Genomic DNA, 24,521 nt, shown 5'->3' on the forward strand with positions numbered 1-24,521 from the left:
GGTCAGAGAGAGGGAGACACAGAATCTGAAACAGGCTCCAGGCTCTGAGCTGTCAGCACAGAGCCCGATGCAGGGCTCAAACTCACGGACCGCGAGATCATGACCTGAGCCGAAGTCAGCCGCTTAACCGACTGAGCCACCCAGGCGCCCCAAGAATTCTTGAATACTTAGATAAACAAACCTCAAAGTATTTTGGACATAGGGGCACCTGGGTGGCTCAGTCAGTTAAGTGTCCGACTTCAGGTCAGGTCATGATCTCATGGTTCGCGAATTTGAGCCCCGTGTCGGGCTTTGTGTTGACAGTTCAGAGCCTGGAGCCTGATTCAGATTCTGTGTCTCCCTCTCTCTCTGCCCCTTCGTCACTTGTATTCTGTCTCTCTCTCTCTCTCTCTCTCAAAAATAAATAAGCATTAAAAATTTTTTTTAAGGGGCGCCTGGGTGGCGCAGTCGGTTAGGCGTCCGACTTCAGCCAGGTCACGATCTCGCGGTCCGTGAGTTCGAGCCCCGCGTCGGGCTCTGGGCTGATGGCTCAGAGCCTGGAGCCTGTTTCCGATTCTGTGTCTCCCTCTCTCTCTGCCCTTCCCCCATTCATGCTCTGTCTCTCTCTGTCCCAAAAATAAATAAAAGTTGAAAAAAAAAAAAATTAAAAAAAAAAAAAAAATTTTTTTTAAAAGTACTTTGGACATACAAGTATATTTTTGACAATTTTAAACATTTGATGGTCTATATTCTCCATATTGTCAATAGTGCTCTTCTATACATAGCATTTCATCAGAAATGATCAACCTAATCAATACCATGAGATAAATTTGTCTCTTCCTCAGTACAAGAGTTACAATGTTAGAACCTTTGTAAGAGTCAAAATCGCCAATAGGAAAAAACCAAAAGTGACTAACATGGGCAGAAAGACACTTTCAGAAAAATAAGGAAAAGGTATTAAATACTGTACGTATTTTTAAGTGTCTTTCATTGGTTAGAACCACAGAATTTTTTAACTAGAAGGAATTATCACACTTAGTGGAGATAAAGGGATATAGATTGCCAAGACTTAGTTCCCAGTACAGGATTCTTACTATCGTCCCATAATGTCTCCATAAATATATTATAAATATAAAGGCATGTTGGCCTTTAAATTGCATTTATTTTTCAAAAAAGGCACTGTCCCACCCAAGAGTATTCTGTTCACACACCCACAAAAGTTAAAATATTCTGCAGTTAATTTTATTCATTTTTTAAAAAATTTTTTAATGTTTACTTATTTTTGAGAGAGAGAGAGACTGGGGTGAGCAGGGGAGGAGCAGAGAGACAGAGGGAGATACAAAATCCGAAGGAGGCTCCAGGCTCTGAGCTGTCAGCACAGAGCCCGATGTGGGGCGTGAACTCACCAACTGCAAGATCATGACCTGAGCCAAAGTCAGACACTTAACCGACTGTGCCACCCAGGTGCCTCTGCAGTTAATTTTTAAATATTCATATAATATAATAAGCCATGATGGTTATTAGCAAATTAAATCTTAAAAGCAAGAGGTAGGGGAGACTGGGTGGCTCAGTTGGTGAAGCATCCAACTCTTGATTTCAGCTCAGGTCATGATCTCACAGTTTGTGAGATCAAACCTCACGTCAGGCTCTGAGCTGACAGCATGGAGCTTGGGATTCAAGCTGCTTGGGATTCTCACTTATTCTCTCTCTCTCGCTCGCTCTCTCTCTCTGCCCCCATGCACACGTGTGTGCACTCTCTCTCATCCTCTCTCTCTCCAAAACAAAAAACAAAGCAAACAAAAAAAAAACACCAAGAGTTAGAGTTTGTGTACCACCTACTCTAATTTTGATGTTGGTTTTGTGAAAAATTCATTGTAAAGCTGGTGCTCATCCTGGCACACGTGAACCATAAAGGCACAGCCACTGCGAATCTGCAGGAAATAAACACACATCACCTAGAGTTAAAGACACACAATGATTCCAGCACTTAGAAATAAAGCAAGTATCTTATTTACAATGTGATTATGCATATATATTCATAAAAGTTATGCAAGAACAGAAAATGGTTGGTTTCCAAAGATTTACTGCCGAACATAAACATGGCTCATTTTTATTTTCTTTTGTCTTTTAAACTTTTGACAATGAAAATTACTTTTCTAGTTGAAAAGGGAGTATTTAATAAAAAAATCTTTATATATCTTTCTATAGTATGAATTAAAGTCACAAAACAAAAAAGCATTCTGCAGCAAAAGTGAAAACTAAATGGTCAGTATAAATCCACAAACTGTGATACTTCATCTTTAAAGGAATACTTGTTTGTGAATCTTCATTCTTCAAAAAATACATCAAAATGAGAATTATTTTGACAAGTTGACTGCTAACTACTACACCAGATTTCTCTTACCTGAAAGAAAAATTCTCTAAGTTTGTTGATATGGGAACCAAAACTTATTTACCCACTTGTAGCTTCTAGAATACCAAAACATCTCAGAGGAAGGTTTAAACACCGAACAAAACTAGTAGAAACTTACCAAGGCACAATGATCTCTGTTGTTCTGGCTGGTTAACTCTGTTACAGTACAAGTGATACTAGGGCCTAAAAGAAGCTCCCGCTGGTCAAGGTAACACTGATGGATGTCATTCAGCAGTTGCTGGTATCTGATGAAAAGCAGATGGGATTGGCATACAAACTTCCGAGTTCAGGTATGTAAAATAAATCTGATCTTAAATCCCAGAAGTGGTTTCCAAACCCCTAAAGCTGTAAGGTCCCTTCTCATTTGCCCACATTAAATACTACAAATATTTATGTATAAAAAGAAAAAACAAACCATAATGAACTGTGGTTCAAAAGCTAGAACTTTTAAAGAAAGATTTATCTCCCAAGAGTAGAGAAAGATCTTACATCTATTGAAATTAAAAGCAAATTCTGCTTGGTGCGCCTGGGTGGCTTAGTCGGTTAAGCATCCAACTTCGGCTCAGGTCATGATCTCATGGTTCATGAGTTCAAGCCCTGCATTCGGCTCTTTGCTGACAGTGAGAAGCCTGCCTGGGATTCTCTCTCTCCCTCTCTCTCTTTCTGCCCGCCCCCCTCTCAAAATAAATAAACAAATTTAAAAAAAGAAAAGAAAAGAAAATCCTGCTATGGGAAAAAGAGATGCCTTGCAAACTCACTAAGACACATCTACAACCTTATTCTCCCAAATAAGTAATGTGCTGCAAGGTTTACATAGCATGCAAGGTAACTGCTCAGAAAATATGAAGGACATAATAAACTTGGAAAAAGAGCACATCAAGAAGAAGGTCATTTGGAAAGTAAAGAAATTCTAGGTACTCACTCAGGTATTTTTTCAGATCGCTGTTCTATTTGTTCAATGATAGTCTGCAAAATAAAAATATATTAAAAATACATTTGTGGGGCGCCTGGGTGGTGCAGTCGGTTAAGCGTCCGACTTCAGCCAGGTCACGATCTCGCGGTCCGTGAGTTCGAGCCCCGCGTCGGGCTCTGGGCTGATGGCTCGGAGCCTGGAGCCTGTTTCCGATTCTGTGTCTCCCTCTCTCTCTGCCCCTCCCCCGTTCATGCTCTGTCTCTCTCTGTCCCAAAAATAAAAATAAAAACGTGGAAAAAAAAAAAATTAAAAAAAAAAAAACATTTGTTTTAGTTATACTTTTAATTACTTCCTCATTTTAACGAATACACGCTAATATCAGGAAATCTGTAAATTCAAAAACGCTGAAATATAAAAATCACCTATAATACCACAAAATAACCACATTTAATATTTTAAGATATTCTTTCAGTTATTTGTACACTATAGTTACTATATATTTCTTTAAAAAAAAACTAGAATTATATATTCAGCTTTATAATCTGCCTTCAAAAAATTAACACTTCAAAACATCATCCTACTCAACAATCAGATGAAAATGTATGGAAAGCCTTACCATAGTGCCTGGTAACTAGTAAACACTCAACGAATCACTATTATTATTATTTAAAACATTACTTTCACAGCCCCCACGGCAAACGTACCATAAATCAAACATTCTGTTCGACATCTACATTGTATCCTGAGAAGAAAAGCCCAGTGGTTAGGAGTGAAACTAGAGGGTCTGGGCACCAGCTGCCCAGGAGTCGTCTGAGTCCAGGAGAGCTGGCTCCCGCCTCTTGACTTTCCACCTCCCACCAGGTAAAGCTACTACAGTAACAGAAAGTACTTCCCAGTCGGGGACGCCCAACACTGGCTCAAAAGAGATACTTTTAGGGGCTTTTGCTCCATTCTCCTAAAACGTTTCTGAGAAAGGAACTGATTTATATCCCTATCAGCAGAATTGTCTGCCTGACCAAATCCTCAAAAGCACTGACTGTTACACGTTAATCTGCCATTTTCTTGACCAAAAAAAAAATGCCAGCTAACCTTAAACTGCACGTATTCTCCACGGAGGCTATACAAGCACTCATATTTATTAATCGTTTGCATTTTCTTTGAGTAATCTGGCCACTCAGAGTAGATATTTATCTTTCTTACTGACTTACCAGCACTCTTGGTATATTGAAAATATTAACCCTCTCACACTTATTTGTTGGAAACATTCTAGTTTCTGTTTTTCTGTGGCTGTTTAAAATTCAGAAAATTTAATTTTTTTTAATGTTTATTGTTGAGAGAGAGACAGAACACAAGTTGGAGAGGGGCAGAGAGAGAGGGAGACACAGAATCTGAAGCAGGCTCCAGGCTCTGAGCTGTCAGCACAGAGCCCAAAACAGGGCTTGAACTCACAAACCATTCATGACCTGAGCCAAAGTCGGACTCTTAACCAATTGAGCCACCCAGGTGCCCCTGGAAAATGTAATTTTTATATCACAAATCTTTTACTCCATAATTTTTTCCTAGTAATTTCTGCTAGTTTTTTTTTTTTTTTTTTTTTTTTTTTCTGCTTATTTTTACATTTAACTCTTTGGTTTACTGATAGTGTATTTTGGTAATGTTATAAAAGGAAGACCTGACTTCTTTTTCCCCAAATACTTAGCAAATCTTCCCAATACTATGTAGAAAACTAGAACCCTTCCTCTTTAAGAAATTTATATACTAAGTTCTAGAATTTTCCATTCCAGTGATCCACTGATGAATTCTTGAATCAGTATCACTGTATTTTTCAAATTTTTCTTGTCTAATTAGTCTTGCTTATTTAGTACATCAAATGAATTTTAGCATTATCCAAAAAGAAATTCCATCGGAATTTTTGCTAAGATTACATTTGACTAATAAATTATATTAGGAGAAACTGACATTTAAAAAATTAAGTCTCCTGAACCAGGAACAAGATAAATTTACTATTTATTCAGTCTTTTATGATTTTCTGTCCAGTTTTGCCATTTTCTTCCTCCTTGTATTTCCATTAAGGTTATTTGTAGATAAATATTTTATGCTTTCTGTCACTAATATGTCAGGACTCCATCGCATGTATTAATTGGTTACCATTAGTAAATGGCAAGCAGAAAGGCCGCTGAAAATTATAAAATCATTTTATATTCACCCACCCCACGGAGCTATATATCACACCTATCTACACCATTTCTTTTCTAATCAAATTTTTGCCACTGGTATTCGACTACTAAGCAAAAGCAACCAATCAGGCACAATCTAAACCTCTTACCATCAATGAACCACCCTTCTCCTGTATCTTCTATAAGTAAGACCAAGTTTCTCTTATTTCAAAAAACAAAAAAACCCTTTCAACTAACTCTGGGAGGGAAACAAGAAAGGGATTGAGTCAGTCAGCAAAAGTAGACTACTCTTTCTACTATCTTCACAAGGAAGGGGAAAAAGATACATGTACCAGCTGGTCAACTGTATCTTGGCTATGTTATTAAATATGTAAATACTGACACACAGACCTACTTTCTACACCCTCCGTTTCTAATCACTCCATCAAGACAAATATTTAGCACATAAGTACCAGCCACTGTGCTAAGGAGAATAAGTAAGGCACATGTTCCCAACCTCAAGAATATACTACCAACAGCTTAATCAACCCCTATTTCTCATGGACTAGTGCAAAATCTTCCTTGTTGATCAGGCCTCCCTGTCTCAAATCTTGCTTCGCCATAATCCATCTTCAAAGAGCATCCTTAAGCTAAAGAAATGGCAAATCGGACCAAATCATTCTCCTGTCTAAAATACTTCACCAGGGGGGCCTGGGTGGCTCAGCTGGTCAAGCGTCTGACTTCAGCTCACGGGCCATGGGTTTGAGCTGCGAATCATGCTCTGAGCTGACAGTGCAGAGCCTACTTGAGGTTCTCTCTCTCTCCCTCTCTCTGCCCTCCCCTCACTTGCACACATTCACGTGCTCTCTCGCTCTCTCCCAAAATAAATAAACTTGAAAAAAATAAAATACTCCACTAGCTCTCCGCTTGTCCTGAATTGGCATGACATGTGATGCCCCTTGTGAAACGATCTCTACCATCTTTCCTGTCTTTTTTTTCCCCCATCACACGTTACCAACGTCCTGTGTTCTGGTCACAAGTTACAGGGAGCTCTGCCAAAATAAGTATGGCTACAACCATCCCTCTATGTGCTGTCTTCTCTGCATGAAGCATCCTTACCAATCCCCTCAAGCCCGCTATAAATCTGTGCTCCTTTCGGTCAAATATCACTTTCACCTAGAAACCTTCCCTGAGCATCACGGGAAGAGCTAAGTGTCTCCTGTTCTGTGCTCTTAAGGCACCTCTAAGGTACGCTACCGTAATGTGGAAAGACAGTGCCTACCTTTCATTTGTATTCATTTTCCTGGTTTAGCAAAAGGTCTAACATACAGCAGAGCCTCAAAAGGGCTGGCTAAATTAACTTCATAGCAATATCCTATTTACGTCAACAGACTTACTCTGACTTTGGGAGCAGCAGCTCGAAATTTCACATAAAATAATGTGAAGGCATTGTCTGCATTGGGTACAGATGCAGGATCCTAGAGACACGGGGAAGGGCAGGGAAGGAAGATAATTAGCAAACAAATAATCATTCAGAAAAGATGACACCAACCATTTTTAATGGCTACCGCTGGGCCTGTATACCAACCAAAAGCTTACAGAGAAAAATCTCAAAGACAGATTAAATATTAGTATTATTGCTACAAATGAGACATGCTTAGGTGGAACTGTCATCTCCTTCCTCTTCATAACTAAAATTTACCCTATGCTGCATGAATTTTGGTGGTAAACAGACCTGAATTCAGATTCATACTCAGTCACTTACTGACAGCAGGATAATGGCCACATTACTGGACCTCTCTAAGATTCAGCGCATCCATTAAATGCAAATTAGTCATAAAGGTGTTATGCAGCTCAACAGTAAAGCACTAGTTACTGGTACATTGTAGGTACTAGCACTGCTTAGGTATTAATTTCCTAAACTTATTAAAAATCTTACAAAACAGAAAAATTATATAGTCTGGCCTTCATGTCAGCTACGAACAATATGAACAGTAAAACACAACCTGAAAATCAGAGGCTTTGAACTAAAAGTTCAAGAAGATATTTCATGTTCTTTGAAAAGTAAGCTTAAAACATAAAATGCATAGTCTTTATGATTTTATTTTCTTATATGTTCAGGGACCATCTTAGCTAGCTGCACTCTTAATTTTCTAACCTAACTCTCTGCTCATTTTCCACCTAGCATCTACTATGACCTGTAATTTGTTTGTTTCCTTCTTTGCTGATTATTTCTTCTGAATTATCCATGAGGGCAGGGACCTTGCTGGTTCCTTCTCACTATTGTACAGTTCCCAGTACAATACCAACCACTGAGAAGGCTCTCAATGAAAATACATTTGTTAAACACAGAAAATTAAATTACCTACCATATGTAAAGAAAAAAACTCAAAGTATCCATCATATGTAATCCAACCCCTAAGACAGAACTAGTTTTATCATTTTGCTGTATTTCCTTCCAATATTTTCATGAAGATAAAATGTTTTAAGTGACAAATGGTTCGAACCTTATTGTTTACCAATAGTAATGAGTACTTCTCACATTATTAAATATTCTTTGAAAATAAGATTCTGATGAACAGATATAATACAGCCATTTTTTTTCTATGCTAAATAACACTGTGATGCATAGTCTTATTTAACAAAATGTTAAAAAAAAAAAAGTTTCTAGAGGTACTAAGTACTAATCTTACATTTAAGATTATGGAAGGTAAATGAATGAATAAAAAAAGAAAAAGAAAAGAAAAAAAAGGAACGACCTCACCAGTTAACTCACCCTTTTCAATAACTGACTGGTGAGGTTCTGTAGCGTGTTCACAGTGTATGTCTTCATGAGGTGCAAGGCTTTAGAAAGACACTGCTTAAACTTCAGCAAATATACAGGATAATCTTTAAAATGTGGCTATAAAGGAAAGGGAAAGATTTACAAAGAGGAAACAAACACTGGCCCAGCCAACTACAAAAACAAACCTGTCCTTAAAGTAAAGCTATGTATGATGTTCAAAAGGTCTTATATAGATTGTAAGCTTGACGAAGACGAATACGGGCTTCTCCCCTAATTCCCCTTCAACCAAAAGTTCACTTTATGTCACTTCACTTTTACAAAAGACCTACAGTAGTACCCGTTTTTGTTAACCAAAAGAAATCCAATGAGGATTTTCACTTTTATGAAATGGTAACCGCTTCTTCACTTTAGGACATTTTGATCTACAAAAGGTTTCATAGGAACACTCTGCTTTCAGATAGTGGGGAAAACCTGTACAGCTATAAATCCTTGGGGGATACAAGGAGGGTGATGAAATCAAAGGGCCTGTTCCTTTCTTTCCTCCCAAGTAACACTTCCTGTTTCCAAAGAAGTATCTAGAACACCAGGAAGTCAAAAGCCTAAAAATCGCCCATCCTTTTAGGTGGCTATACCTGTGTCAGCCAGGATCCCTTTCTGTTCCAGAGGTTGCCTCAGCAGCTGAAAGTACTTTTTTTTACATCACTACTGACAATGACTAAGAATTTGCTACAGTTTTTCTTCAAGTATATTACAGATACCCTGTTTCCCTTCAGAAGAAATACTTTATAACATAGGAAGTAATATAATGTGAATGTTAAGATTTCTTAAAAACATACAGAAACAGGGGCGCCTAGATAGCTCAGTTAGTTAAACACCCAACTCTTGATTTTGGCTTAGGTCATGATCTCACAGTTCGTGAGTTCAAGTCCTGTGTCGGGCTCCATGCTGACAGCTCAGAGCCTGTTTGGGATTCTCTCTCTCCCTCTCTCTCCCTGCCCCCTTTCCTGCTTGTGCAGGCACACACACGCATGCGCTTGCACTCTCTCTCAAAAATAAATAAATATACTTTAAAAAAAATACAAAAATATCATGACTTACATGAGATGAGATATATGTTATACAGTCATCTAACTTGGCCAGCATAGGTATAAATCCTTCACTATTAACAGACAATGTAGGAGAATTCAGTTTCTTTAAGGAAAAAAAAAATTTTTTTTAATTCACAAAAAATATTCAGGCAAAAGTTGAAAATTATGTATTAGAATTAGCATACTTCCCTTTAGACTATAAGTTATACTAATGTCTTTACATTTTAAGAATCATCGAAGTATCCTCAAATATAGCCCATGTGTAATAATAAAGAAAGGACAAAAAAAGTAATAGTGATTTAATTTAGTTTATTCCTAATGAGTTTTAAGGGGCTCTTCATAAATTTGCCAATATTTACATTACTGCATTGTACAATGTTATATTAACACATCAAGTACCTAGACTTCTCATTTTCTAGTACAACATACACAAATTTCCTACTTTCAAATAGTGGCGATTTTTTCAAGGTTAAAGGATTAACTAGCAGTCATACTATGTTTAGCAGTCATACTATGAAAGTAAAACAATATATAAGCAAAATATAAGTAAACGTTTAATGATTATATACAAATATAAGCATAAACGCAAGTAATATAATGTTTAATACTTAACATATAAAACTACACATTAAGACATGAAACTATTTTACATACATGTTTTATATAAATATAAAAATGTAAATATAAGAAGTGTATGCAAAATATAAGTAAAGCCAGTCAACTATTTTTTATCTTGATAGCTTAACAATGAACAATTTCCCCTTGCATTCCATTATTAACTGGTTACTAGTTTTCTATCTCTGTAGTAAACCATAAGAATTATAATTAATTTAATACTTTTAGTCATTTATACGTGGTAATTATGATTAATTTATGAGCCGGGAAGACATAGGAATGTAATTTACACAGCAGTCTTAATTGAGACTATTACTTTGATATACAAGCATGCGTTATAAGGACTATACTCCAAACTAAACAGGAGATTATTTTAAAAAATATTTTGATTGCTAAGAGTAGCACAACCACAGCAAGATTTAAAATTTAATACTTCCTCTCACCATCTTTTCAGCTCACAAATAAGATACTGTACGTGGTAACAGACAAAGGGATTTTAATAACAGTAATACAACTTAAGAGGAACTACTGTTTAAATCATACTTGAAAAAATCTGAACTGGTAATGATACCTACATGGGGTACAAGTAGGAATATCTATCTGCAAGCAAACCATTAAGTGAAAATATCACTCAAGTCAATTTATAAATTTAAAGATTATATTCAGAAAGGAAAATACAGTCACTAACTTTACAAAAAGTAAAAAAAAAAAAACATGCTTACTGTGTTAATAGTTTCCAATTCATTAAAATAGGAAAGCTTTTGTTGAATGTTTTCTGCCAGATCAACAAGTTCCGACTTGCATTTTTTAAAAGAAAAAAATCAGTATAAGAATGTAAGAATCAACACTCCAGTCTCAAAATTACATTGAATACATTTATACCAGACATATAGGTTTATTTTAGACATAAGATTTTAGACTAATGCTCAAAGATTTCTGCAATCGTGGACAAGTTAAGTGATGATTATTACAGCAACTTACATATCTTTTATAAAATAATAAATAATTCCCTTTTAAAAACACATAAAATATACAGAGAAGACTCAGATAAAGTGACTTACATGTTCTATCTTTAGATCACGAGTTTAAGTACAATCTAGATCAGTTCATCTTTTCATAAACCCCACCATTACTATAATCACTTTGCTTATTTGAAAAGTGTCAATCAAGAGTGGACAGGGCAAACTAATGTATCGTCTTCATTCTGAAACTGTACTGAGACTTAACAGCTCAAAACATAGGCTTGCCTTGCCACATTCATGTGAGCTTATTTAGAATACAAACAAGCTGGCAATGTCATAACGTGCATGCTTAGCACAAGGCCTCATACAGAGCAGAGTTCAATACATAGTTGGAGAAATTAAAGAGATCAAAATTAAATTCTATCCATCTATTTACAAATAAAATGTTAAGTATAATCACTAGCCCTCTCCCCTACTCCAAATTACCTGTTCTTTTAGGAGCTGTTCACAGGCTTCATGTAGGGTTCCTGTCTTATTGGACACAAAAAGATACTGTTTCTGCAATGATTCCAGATGCTGAAGAGCACTGTTTACATCATTCAATATAGCATCACACTGCTCCTGAAACCCAGACAAGTAATCCCTCATCTGTCTAGAAAACAGAACCAAAAGGGGATTGGCAATAATATTTTCCCCCGATAAGCAGAGTCAATAAACAACAAAGTCTCATTTTTCCCCAAATGCTTGAATCTCAGGAGAAGAGTCGACCTACTCACTGAAGTTTATTATATTCAGAAAGGTGCCAAAAATTATGTTAACACCTTTTCCAAAACTTAAGAGGAAAAAAAAAATCACTGAAACAATGAGCAACAAAAGGAATCAGCCTTAAAGCCACAAGCTGGCTTTTCACATTTAAGGCAATAAATCACCGACTCAACTTTCAAAGACTGGGACACGAGGGCCAACCTGGGGTATTAAGTAGGTCAATCTCTCAGGTCACTTAATGTCTTTGAGAGACGGTGTGATGTCATGGAAAGAATTTTGGACTTGGAATCAGAAGACCTGAGTCACTGAGTCATATGAGGAAAGTCGCTTAGTATTTTCAGGCTTCAGTTTGCACATTTGTAAAATAGGAATAATATAATACCTTTCCTCACACAACTGCTATAAAGATTAACTGAAACCACACATCAAAGAGCCTAACACATTACCTAGCAGTAACAGTCACTTAATAAATGTTAAATAAATGCAATTATTCAATCCACAGTCCCCAAATCAGCTCGACACTATGCACCATCATTTCCCCTATGCTATCAACATACACAAACAGAACAACATAGTTACACCCAATCTAGGTGGGCATCCCCAAAATCTCTTGGGTCACTACTTCTAAAGAAAAGCAACAAACATCTCTTAGAGTTCCTGTAAATTCCCACTTGAACTCAAACCTTCCTAGAGTTCTCTAAAAACCAATGTGTACACCTCCTAACCTATTAATTATGATACAATTATTTGTTTATATCACGCAACTTATCTCTAGCTCTTCTTAAAGAAAATGTTGCTGTTGGGAGTTTTCTTTGTATCTTAATTTCGTTTAAAGATACAGATTGTGAAATGCTGCAGGTGACTGTGATCTAAAAGTTAGGGGACGCCTGGGTGGCTCAGTTAAGTGCCTGACTTCGGCTCAGGTCATGATCTCGCGGTCAGTGAGTTCCAGTCCCACATCGGGCTCTGTGCTGACAGCTGAGAGCCTGGAGCCTGCTTCAGATTCTGTGTCTCCCTCTCTCTCTGACCCTCCCCGACTCATGCTCTGTCTCTCTCCATCTCTCAAAAATGAATAAACGTTAAAAAAAAAAAAAAAATTTTAAAGTTAGGTTAGCCAACAAACTCAAGAGCCACATACCTATATTTAGTTTCTTCATCCTGATCCATCTGAGTTTGTAGCTTTGCAAACCATGAGAAAAACTAGAAAAATAAAGAGTATTACACTGTCAACAAAACTAAAACAGACAAAATGGAAAGTGGCTACAGGCTAAACAGCAAGTCAAAAGGGTAGACACTACCTAAGTCTTACTATTTGTGGTTCAGACATTAATAATTATTTTTAAGCCAGGAGATGATCATTTAATTCCATAGTCAATATCTACATGCTAGAAAAGCAAAGGATATTAAAATCATTGGCCACATCCAGAGTCAAACAAAGATAAGGGTTAAAGGTACAGTATATAAAAAATATATATTCTTTCCTAAGAGGCTAATGCCTATTTGCTACATTGCTAAATTTGAATAGGTAACATAGGGCTTTGGGTCAGTGTTAATGTTATCTAATAAGGATTATAAAAATATAACTTTGAAATAATATAACAGAGTGACTTAACAACATGGGACTTCTGTATTAGCTAAACCTGGGTTTGGATTCTAGCCCTACCACCTACATCGTGAAAAATATCTATTATTAAAAAGAGGTGGAGGGCACAGTCTATTAAGCATCTGACTTTGGCTCCGGTCACAATTTCAAGGTTTGTGAGTTCAAGCCCTGCGTCAGGCTCCACTCTGACAGGACAGAGCCTGCTTGGGATTCTCTCTCTCTACCTCTCTCTCCACCCCTCCCCCAATTGTGCTTTCTCTCTCTCTCAAATAAACTTTAAAAAATAAAATAAAATAAATAAAAAGAGCTAAAGATTGACCTTATACAAGCATGAAGGATAAAAATGTTTTATAGCTTGATCATTGTGGGAGTTAAATTTGTCAAAACTCATCAAACTATATACTTAAAATGGATATATTTTATATTGTGTAAATTATAACTCAATGTACAAGTTTTTCAAAAAATTTACAGAAAAATACGCGGGTACAAATTCAGCCCAGATTTTTTTTTTTTTCCAAATAGTCCAAATAAGTTCACAGACATGGTGCAAGGTTATGCTCCACAATTCTCAAGTTGGATTTGAAGTCAAGGGTATGCTTCATTCTCTCCAGATATTAGGCTCGCCAAGTGCCTTAGCTATCATTCACTGAACACTGACTGTGTGCCTGTCAAACACTGTATGCATTACCTAATTTTCAGAAAAATCCCATGAGGTAGCTATATAATCATCCTTGTTTTGCAGATTTGAAAACTAAAGGCCTAAGAGGATAAGTGATTTGCCTAAACTCACAAAGATGGTAAGTGATGGAGAAGGTGACTTTCAGATCCAGGCTGGCCTAACTCAAGAGGTGGAGCTCTTTTTCACTTTGCCACACTGCCTCGACTTCCTAGATCTGCAATTCAGCAGGCGTGCTTTTTGTTTTCCTTGGTAAATGCCTCAGCTCTGATTTTTATACAGCAGAAAGAAGAGACAAAAGAAGTGGCAGAAGAAACTGCTATATATTTAGTTTATGATTAGGAATAAATAGCCATCAGGGGAAGATTGATTACACACGCAAATTTTAAAAAATAACTTATTTTAAAAAATAAGGGTTCATCTAAAAAGAATCTTTAGGTTCTTAAAAAAGAAATTACCTAGCAACAAGCAGAGGGGGGCGTATGTGTGTGCATGTGCGTGTATGTGCACACACACATGCGTGCTAGGGGGACCCACTGACATAAGCAGACACCGGGGGAGGCCAAAAGTGCATGAAACATTAAAACCTTAATGATGAGCTATCAACATCCAAAGTTGGAATATCATATCTTTATCTGTATCGCAAATACAATTGGGCAACAGGTTTATTTAAAACACTCACAGAGGTATCTGGGTGGCTCAGTCAGTTGAGCGTACGACTTGGGCTCAGGTCACGATCTCACAATTTGGGAGTTCAAGCCCCACACCGGGCTCACTGCTCTCAGTGCAGAACCCACTTCAGAACCCCTGTCCCCCTCTCTCCCTACCCCTCCCTTGCTTGTTTTCCCTCTCCCTCTCTCTCGAAAATAAATGAAACATTTTAAATAAGTAAATATAAATAAGTAAAAATAAAACACTTACAAAACAACCACAGCTAACACAAAATCGAGAATGTTCTAGAAAGATCTGATGTTAACTATATCTTCAAAGGTTTAGAACTTTTAACAAAGGATACTTTTTCATTAGCCCTGTCTTGAGATCTTCAAAATAATCAAGCATCCTTAGAAACAACAATGCCATTCACCTGCTGTGCAGTTTCAATTCTTTCTTCTTCCATTTCTAAGGAAATGAAACCCTTCAAGAGAATGTCTTCTGTAGATTCAGGTACTATTGAAGGCTCTGCAGCAGGCAGCGACTGGGATGTTAAACTGCACAAGTCTTCAAGTGGAAGCTTCAAAAAAAAAAGAGCCACAGAGATACTTAAATAACGTGAAAATTCTCTAAACTCTTGACTGTTATTATTCCATCTCACTTGTTTTGAAAGATCATTTGAGGCTAATAACTGCCATATGACAGTAACACTTACAGCTAGGCTCTTTCTATTAAATGCTAGTTTCAAAACGTAAACGTAATACGGTTATTGCACCGAGAGTTAGGTATGATTTTTGAGTTGCCTTTCTAATACTGGCAGTGAATCTGTGCTAATCAACACACGTTTTCTTACTTGAACCTCATGAACTGGCACCAAAGGCAAAAACCTGCATGCTGTTGAAAGTAGCTTGCCTTTCCCAGGATCTAACAAAAGAGCCTGGCCTCATTAATGCTTGCCAACAGAAAATAAATCACACCCAAGAATTAACTATCAATAAACAGGACCTCCTTCTGCCATTTCTACCATTGGCACACTTCGCCCACACCTTCTTGGTGGTAAATTCTGAAACTGTAACTGAGGAGAGACCATCTCAGAACTCCCCGTCGGTTTCGGAAGAGCCCCCCCAGAAGGCCTCATTTTGACACCATCAAATACTTTGACCTACAATACTTTCCAGTTCTCCACTACTAAAGATAGCCCCGGTGTTAATTTACCTATAGTCACACAGACGTACTAATTTTAGACCTCAAATAAAGGGAGTGTGGATGAAGGATGAGGTAAAAAGGCCTAACATGTTTCAATTCCAGTTTTTAGTCCTTAGGGCATAACATTTAAGGCCCATCTACAGAAAATTTTGACCCAGGGCCTTAGGAAATTGCCCCTGTTTTTCCAGACACAAGAATTTCTTCTGAAGACAGGCTTTTATCTTCAAAGCTTAAAAAAAAGCTAGATGAACAATGCACCATCACTAATTTAGAAATACAACCCTTTGGGGCGCCTGGGTGGCTCCGTCAGTTAAGTGTCCGACTTCGGCTCAGGTTATGATCTCACAGTTTGTGGGTTCAAGCCCCTTGTCGGCCTCTGTGCTGACAGCTCAGAGCCTGGAGCCTTCGCCTCTCTCTGCCCCTCCCTCACACTCGTGTCTCTCTCTGTCTCTTAAAAATGAATAAAACTTTTTAAAAAAATTAAAAAGAAAAAAATTAAAGAGAAATACAACCCTTTAAAAACAGGCTTTAAAAAATTTTTTTTAATTTTATAGACAGAGAAATAAGTGAGTGGGGAAGGAGCAGAGGGAGGTAAGGGGAGGGTGGGGGGGGGAGAGAGAGAGAGGGAGAATCTCAAGCAGGCTCCACACTCAGCACAGAGCCTAATGTGGGGTTCAATCCCACAACCCTGGGATCATGACCTGGGCCAAAATCAAGAGTCAGACATCCACTCAGGCATCCCCAAAATAGGCGTTTCTGTCCTGAGTTCAAGTGGGGCTATACCTTCTGGCATGGGGAAGCGTGTTATGGTGCAGCCTGGCTTGAACACTGCTCCTGCTCACTTATAAGCTGTGTGACGACGGGCAAATTACCTAATGCTCCTAATCCTCAATTTCTTTTCTGCAAAATAGGAACTACAATATCTGTATCCTGAAGCCACTAGGGAAAAAAGAAAACACGGGTGTGGGAAAACAGGCTTCCTGAACTGCTGGGAAGCTGCAGACCAAAAAAAAAAAAAAAAAAAAAAAATGTTCAGCAACGTCCTCAATATGCCTCCTCCCCACAAATGACTCTGACTCAAGAGCCAGGAGGTCATGAGTAAACGTAAATACCTCTTACTAAGGGTATCACTTGTTCATGTAACCCTTCCTGAATGGTGACATAATCCTTCAATATAAAAGGACTATGACACACGAAGAATTACGTTTCTCAAATCCAGGGAGAATCTATCTTGAGTCCAAAGCGTCATCAGCAACCGTGTGCTGCCACCAGGGGTTCGGAAGGTAAAAGGGCCTAATTATTTCATTTCAATTCCAGTTCTTAGTCTGGAGGCAGAGGAAGCTGTGCTAAGTCACACTACTCCTGCTCTGTGGAGCCATCCCAGTTACCACAACAAGCTGCCTCCTCGGAGAGGGGGAGGTAACCCACCAGAGACAATACTACATGTATTTAGCATCATGCTTGTCACACAGTAAACACTCAATAAATCTAAGCTACTGTCATTTATCATTTTATTATTATCCCTATTTATGAGCAATAACAGAGTAAGTAAATCTATAAATCAGAATCTATAGTGCTCTTGGGGAAAGAATAGTCCTTAGGCTATCTTTTTTTTTTTAACGTTTATGTATTTATTTTGAGAAAGAGAGCATGCACATTCATGCATATGCATGCGTGCAAGTGAGGGAGGGGCAGAGAGAGAGAGGGAGAGAAAGAATCCTAAGCAGGCTCCAAGCTCAGTGCAGAGCCTGACGCAGAGCTCAATCTCACGACCGTGAGATCATAACCGGAGCCAAATTCAGGAGTCGAGTGCTTAACCAACTGAGATACCCAGGTACCCCCATAAGCTATCTTTATAAAACTGGATTTCATTAGTAGTAAAATTTAGTTCTATTCAGACTGTGACAAAAGTCAAACATGTAATGATATCCTCAATGTTTACACAATAGCTAAGGGGGAAGGAGAGGTGGGTCAGACTCAGATTTGAAAACATACCAGAAAGCACCGGGAGACTGGGCTAAGGTAAGGAAAGCTGGACAGAGTGCTGCTGCAATGAGCTCATCAGTTACATTCAAGACAGCTAAAGACTCAGTGAACTTGAAGACAGTGCACTAAAATCACCCAATAGGAAACATAAAGAGGAAACAGAGTGAATAAATAAAAACCAAACACAATATCCAAGAACACAGAGATGGAATCATATTATCTAGTACAAGTATAAATAGAATCCCAAAAGGAGAGAGAACAGGGTAGAAAAAAAATTTTTTAAAAGATAATAGTTGAAACATTTCCAATAAAAGATAGCAAACTACAGTTCTGAGAAGCTCAGAGAATCCCAAGCAGAATCTCTCTATCTCTCTCTCTCTCTCTTTCTCTCTCTCTCTCTCTCTCACACACACACACAAATACACATGTACACACATGATACTCAAACTCCTAAAAATAAAGTTTAAAAAAATATGCTAGAAGACATAGGAGAAAAGACATATTATATACAGAAGAATGAAGATAAGAATTAAAAGAATTACAACAGACTTCTCACCAGAAATTAAACAAATCTTTTAAGAAATAAAAGAAAACACCGTCAATCCAGAATTCTTAATCTAGTAGAGTATCTTTTTTAAATGAAAAGGGCTGTTTAAACAAAGCTGAGAAAATGCATTTCCAACAGTCTTGTACTACAAGAAATGTTAAAGGCAGTTCTTCAAAAGCAGATGGAACATAATACCAGATGGAAAAATGGATCTTAAAAACAAGCCAACAAAAAACTAAAGGCTCTAGAAATAGTTAAAATAAAAGCAAATATGGTAAATTTTTTTATTTTTAATCACTCAGAAAGATAAATGTCAAAAGCAAAAATATATCAGGCTCAGTCAGTTAAGCGACGACTCTTGATTTTGGCTCAGGTCAAGATCTCATGGTTTGTGAGTTGAAGCCTCCAGTTGTTCAGGCTCCGCACTGACAGCACAGAACCTGCTGGGGATTCTGTCTCTTTCTCTCTCTCTCTCTGCTCCTCCCCTGCTCGTGTACTCTCTCTCAAAATAAATGAACGTTTAAAAAAATATTTATCTTCTAATTTACTTTACAAAACAAATCATATGAAAACTCTAGATACTTGCGAAGGTAGTGTAGATATTCCAGACAAAGTCTGTAGTCTAGATGTTGTGAGTAAACATGATCATGTGAATATATGAAAAAACATTCTATTTGATTACTTCATGTACAAATACTAACTACTTTTCAAGCATGAGGACTTTTAAATACCAGAAGCAGAAGGAAGCTTCCCGTCCTGTTCCCTTGTACTCACTAATACAAAACCATTTTCTCTCAAACCAAGAAGCCACATTAACTGAAACTACTTTTTTTTTTTTTTAATGTTTATTTATTTTTGAGAGACAGAGTGTGAGCGGGGGAGCGGCAGAGAGAGGGAGACAGAATCTGAAGCAGGCTCCAGGCTCTGAGCTGTCAGCATAGAGCCTGACGCAGGGCTCGAACTCACGAACCGTGAGGTCATGACCTGAGCCAAAGACGGAAGCTAACTGACAGAGCCACCCAGGCGCCCCCAACTGCAACTAATTCTAAGAAACAATTTTTTAAAGAAACAAAACAAGTTGCTTTTTAAAAGAGAATGAAAAACTGGCCCCATTAGGTACATTTCTTCAGCTGTCTTCTTTTCTTAAAGCACCTGGAATAGAACGGAAAAGCAAGAAGGGGTGTGCTGGGGTCACAAACTTTCCTGTTCTGACCTCTCATTCACTCCTGCCTCTCCTGGCTGGCTCGGTCAGTAGCGTATAGACCCTGGATCTCAGAGTCGTGAGTTCGAGCTCAAGCTCCATGTTGGGCGCAGAGATTATTTAAAAAAATAAATAAGTAAAAAAACTGACTCTCATTAACTCATTCACTCCTGAGTCCTCTGGCACACTATACCGTGCTAGCTTCCAGATGGAGCATTTACCATCAGAGAGAAGAGCACAAATCTAGGTACCTGTCAGTCCTAGAGAGCTATTGTATAGTTTATGCAAATGGTACGTTAACATATTAAATAATAATTATAATAAACAATCAACCTTGCCTGACCAGCTAAGCAGGTCCAGGAAAAAACCAAATACACCTTTCTCTCCCGAACTTTATTTCTTGTACATTTCCGGGTTGGAGAAAATCACTTTCATAATCTAAACAATTCATTCCCTAAATGAAACCTGATGTTACTTTCTCTGTTTGAAGCAAATCATTGGAGACGTATAGATGGAATCTCAGAACCTTCAAGGCACTTAACGTTTTCTTTTCTTACCTTTGGTCTGAGTGACACCTATACCAGCATAGGATCACAAGATTCTAATCTACTCTTTCAAGTTATCAATCATGTGGGGAGAAAAGCATATGAATAATACAGTACTTACGGCTCACTTGCCATGTGCACTTAACATACATGATTTCACTAAATTCTCACAATCACAACCCCCCATCAGACAGTAAGTATACTATAATCCCCATTTTTTAAAAGAAAAAAACAGGCTCAGAGAAGTTAAATATACTAAGAACACACAGTCTTTAGGAAAACAAGTTACAATTCATTTCAGGTAAATTTCAGGGTTAATTATTGCAGCATTTATGAAGAACTACTAAATTCAGCAGAAAGCAAAAGGCCCTCACTACTAAAACAGATGAATCTTGGCTGCAAGAAACCAGTCTACCTAATATTCTACTTCAAATTCTTTTATCTAACACCAAAAAAAGAGAAAGATATAACTTCTTTCCAAAATATGACCAGTTCCTCTTCATAAAAGAGAAAGATATTTTCTAAAAAAGTTAACAGCTTTACGGTATTTACTGAAGCATCAGCTGGCCTTTTGCTATTCAACCAACTTGCTCAGTGCCAGCTGTTCAGGAAGTAATTTATCTTGTGAGAACTGTGAAACACTGCAGAAAATCCTTTACAGATACACTGGTTGGAGAAAATAAAAACTGAGCCATTCTTTTTTCAGCACCAGTGTTAAGAGTGGTAACAGACAGGGGAACCTGGGTAGCTCAGTCGGTTGGTATCCGACTCTTAATCTCGGCTCAGGTCATGATCTCACAGTTCGGTTCGTGTGTTGGGTTCCATGCTGAGAGTGCCTGAAGCCTGCTTGGGATTCTCTCTCTCCCTCCCCCCCCCCCGCCTCTCTCTCTCTCTCTCTCTCTCTCTCTCTCTGTGTGTACCCCTCCCCCACTTGTGCTTACGCTCTCTCTAGAAATAAATATTAAAAAAAAAAAAAGGGTGGTAACAGATAAAAAAATTCAATTCCAGTCTTCCCATCAGACATAGAAACACTTTTAGTAAAGGGAAACAAGGGCTACAGATAGCTGAAAAACAATGGTCCCCCTGACAGATGCCCCAGACAGGAAAATAAAGGCCATTTCATTCTCACAGAAATCCCATACGTACACTGCATATACCAGAACACCTTCACTCAACCCTTGAACCTGTCAAGCTCATCTCCCACCTGTGACTTGGCATTGCTTTTTCCTCCACCTGGAAGGTTACTTCTCTAATCTTTGCAAGGCTGGCATTTTGTTTTCCACCATGAGTTCTCGCCTTAGACTGTCACTTTCTTAGGCTTCCTTCCTTGTCTAGAGCATACCTCGATCCCTTTCCGTCATACTATCTTGTTTTATTTTCCTTATACCATGGATCATTGTCTGAACTTACCCTGTTCTTTTCTACAAGCTCATGATCACAATTATGTTAGCTCCATGAAGCTACGGAGCTTGATTTGCTTATCTTTCTATCCTCAATTCCTAGCCCAGAACAGGCACAAAATATATGTTAAACAACTGCATGAGATTAATGTGGATACTATACTGCATAAATATGAAAAAAAAAAAAAATAGGATGAAAACGAAAGATTCCATTTACTTCACTCCAAAACGTTTCCTTTGTGTTCAACGAGAATAGTAATAGTTTATGAGCTAAGACAATAAAAGCAAATTGGGTTACTTTTCTTGTGGACTATGTTCCCCACAGGTGCTGTGATGCCCAAGCATCCTGCTTCTGTAACAGGCCAAATCAACTATAACCGGATTGGAACATTTATAGAGCAAACAACTTCTGTTATCCAAAGCATAAAAGACTTTGATAGCCAAGTCAAAGAAATTTCCACCTGTTTCCTCATTTATTTCAACACTGCATCCTACAGGTGAAGAGAGAAACCCAAGAAAGAACACCTGTATTTTATGGCAGAGGACGTTAACAGTGAAAGTGAACTTTCAAAGTACTTACTCTCTAAAACTTGAGGGTAGAAAAAAATAGTTTAAGTCTCTAAAAACAATCCACCTTTGGACACAATCCCAAATCCTGTAAAATGAGTGCTTCCAACATTAAAAAAAAAATCATTATTAATAAAACAATAATCCTAAACCTGGCCCTCAAACCAGAAAAAAGTCTGTCCATCTGACAATTCATAAGATGTTCTTTTTGATACTGTAACTACTTGAACTGAATTACACAAGCGATAATATGCATAACAACCCAATAATAACTAGGATTAAAAACACTGACCCCACCGAAAGCCAGCATTACCTAATAATGTACTGACCCAGCTTTCAAAGAAAATTCTTTTCTATTGCTCGGCTATCGGTCAGATAAATCGATCTCCCATAATCTGCACTTGATGGAGAGCTCATTGCTCTGTGTGCGCTGAATGAAACCCTCACTCGGGATCAAGTTTTTGTCTCTCCAAGTGCCCCATGGAAAAAGGAAGCTGGGTTATTCATTAAGGCGGTAAATGAATACTAATAAGGAGGCTGTCCTGAAGCAAAGCACTTCGGGGGTCGGTGCCCTCTCCTGGGAGATGGTGGGCAGCAGGATTATGCCTCAGCTGATAGCACGGATACCTGGGGCAAGACGCCCACGGCAAGGCTCCCAGCCAACCGTCCCACACCGCAGGCGGAGGGCTGGGTGCCCGCCAACACCAGCCACTGGACGCCCCCGCAGTCGTCCCCGTGCGAGAGTAGAGTTGGCGGTCGCCGGCAGAGCCAGGCCTGACAGCCCGGGAGGGTGAGGCGCCTCTCCCACCGGAGCCGGGGAGGTGGCAGAAGAGACCGCGGGCAAGAGTCTGCAAGGCCGGGGCCCACCGGCACGCCGAAGAAGCATCCCAGCTCGCTTTCTCGCCGCCCCAGCCCAGTCCCAGCCCGTCACCTCACCTCGGCCGGCACAGGCAGGTTCTCCACCGCCGCCTTCAGCTCCAACACCGAGTCCGTCTGCCTGTCGGTCAGCGGCGCCGTCGTGTCGGGTCTCCGATCCCAGAGAGCCAGCTTCTCCCGAGCGTCCCGCTCTGCCGCCGCCTCAGGCGGCAGCAAGAGCGCCGCCTCCGCCATCGCCGCCGCCCCTGCGGCCCTCAACAGCAGCGGGGTGGAGGGGACCCCCACAGACAGGCCCTGGCCACTTCCGGGGGAGCCGGGGCTTCCAGCAAGGCACCGGCGGCGGGGCGGAGCGGAATACCCTGACTCCGGAAGTGCTTCTACAGTGTGTGTGGGCGGGACCGAGGCCAGGACAGACGTGGCTCTAAACGGGGTACAAATATTTCCGGTTGGGAAGGCGTAGAGGGAGAAGAATGCGGGCCCTGACGGAAATAGATGTGCCCCTACCGGAAGTCTCTTCCTCACCTTCAATAACTTTATTGCAATGTGTGTTCATGTTATTGACAATTGAGCTACGTGACCCTGCCGGCAGAGGTCCTCCTGGGCTCCCGGATCTACTCACTGCTTCTGCTCACTGCCGAGTAGCCTGGGTGGGGTATGCGGTCTCTGATTTCCGTGGAGACATGTGACAGTTTCCACCGCCTAGATCACGATCACAGTATAAAATTTTCCAACATCCAGCAAGAAAGCCAACTTCAGAAAACACATAAGAATTCAAAAGATTTCTGAATATCAAACACCATTAATAATACTAGATAACTGGAAACAACCTAAATGCCCAACATTGAAGAACTGGATTAATTCATGGCACAGACATGTAATTGAAATACTATTCTGTCACTTAAATCATGTAGTTTTTGAGCAACAGAACAATTATGGTATTGCATATATGTAAAATAAAAGTTATATATTCTATAACTTATAGAATAAAATAAATATCTGTGAGTCCATATTGATAAATAAATGATTGAATAAATAAGCGGGGGGAAAGGGATAACTCTACAGAGAAATTCCAATCAATAAATGTAGAATGAGGGAAAATAGTAATAATTGGCAGGCAAGATCTAAGAATGGATTCTAAAATTAATGCGTGAAACTTTGAGGAGAAACAGAAATTGCATTGTATCAAATGATCTCTGCAAGATATTTATTAATAGCAATGGGGGGAGGGATATTAACTTCACAGTGGAAAAACCTGGCAAGTATTACCTTAAGCAAGCCACGGAAGTCAACATCATCACCATGAATCCTTTCCAAAAATGCAAAACTACATTCTGATCATGAAAAAACATCAGATAAACTAACAATGAGGGATAACCTGCAAAACAGTTTAACAGTATTCGTCAAAGGTGTTAATGTCATAAAAGACAAGGAAAAAACCAAGGGAATGTTACACATTGAAGGAGATGAGGGAGCCATGGCAGCTGGATACAGTATAGGAATTTGGATTCGATCCTGGGACAGAAAAAGGGAAAACTGTAGAACAAAATATAGATATTTTAATAATGTCTATAATTTAGTTAATAGTAC

At 38.8% G+C, this 24,521-nt stretch overlaps 1 protein-coding gene across 2 annotated transcripts in view; it reads right to left on the reverse strand.

The window, feature by feature from the left end:
- The window catches only part of COG3 (component of oligomeric golgi complex 3), a 73,521-nt gene extending 50,180 nt beyond the window's left edge, over positions 1-23,341 (reverse strand). Inside the window, exons 1-11 of one of the 2 annotated variants that reach the window (XM_045476822.1) lie at positions 22,995-23,341; positions 15,040-15,186; positions 12,815-12,876; positions 11,398-11,563; positions 10,672-10,746; positions 9,345-9,437; positions 8,238-8,363; positions 6,859-6,939; positions 3,315-3,358; positions 2,511-2,637; positions 1,819-1,910 (exon numbers count right to left, since the gene is read on the reverse strand). In XM_045476822.1, coding sequence (XP_045332778.1) covers positions 1,819-1,910; positions 2,511-2,637; positions 3,315-3,358; positions 6,859-6,939; positions 8,238-8,363; positions 9,345-9,437; positions 10,672-10,746; positions 11,398-11,563; positions 12,815-12,876; positions 15,040-15,186; positions 22,995-23,168 — 1,187 coding nt within the window. In that variant the 5' untranslated portion in view covers positions 23,169-23,341. The remainder of the gene's footprint in view (positions 1-1,818; positions 1,911-2,510; positions 2,638-3,314; positions 3,359-6,858; positions 6,940-8,237; positions 8,364-9,344; positions 9,438-10,671; positions 10,747-11,397; positions 11,564-12,814; positions 12,877-15,039; positions 15,187-22,994) is intronic. The other variant, XM_045476814.1, reaches the window with a different exon arrangement.
- Between the last annotated feature and the right edge of the window lie 1,180 nt (positions 23,342-24,521).

This window comes from Leopardus geoffroyi, chromosome A1 (genome assembly GCF_018350155.1).
Source record: "Leopardus geoffroyi isolate Oge1 chromosome A1, O.geoffroyi_Oge1_pat1.0, whole genome shotgun sequence".
In the NCBI taxonomy this organism is placed as follows: domain Eukaryota; kingdom Metazoa; phylum Chordata; class Mammalia; order Carnivora; family Felidae; genus Leopardus; species Leopardus geoffroyi.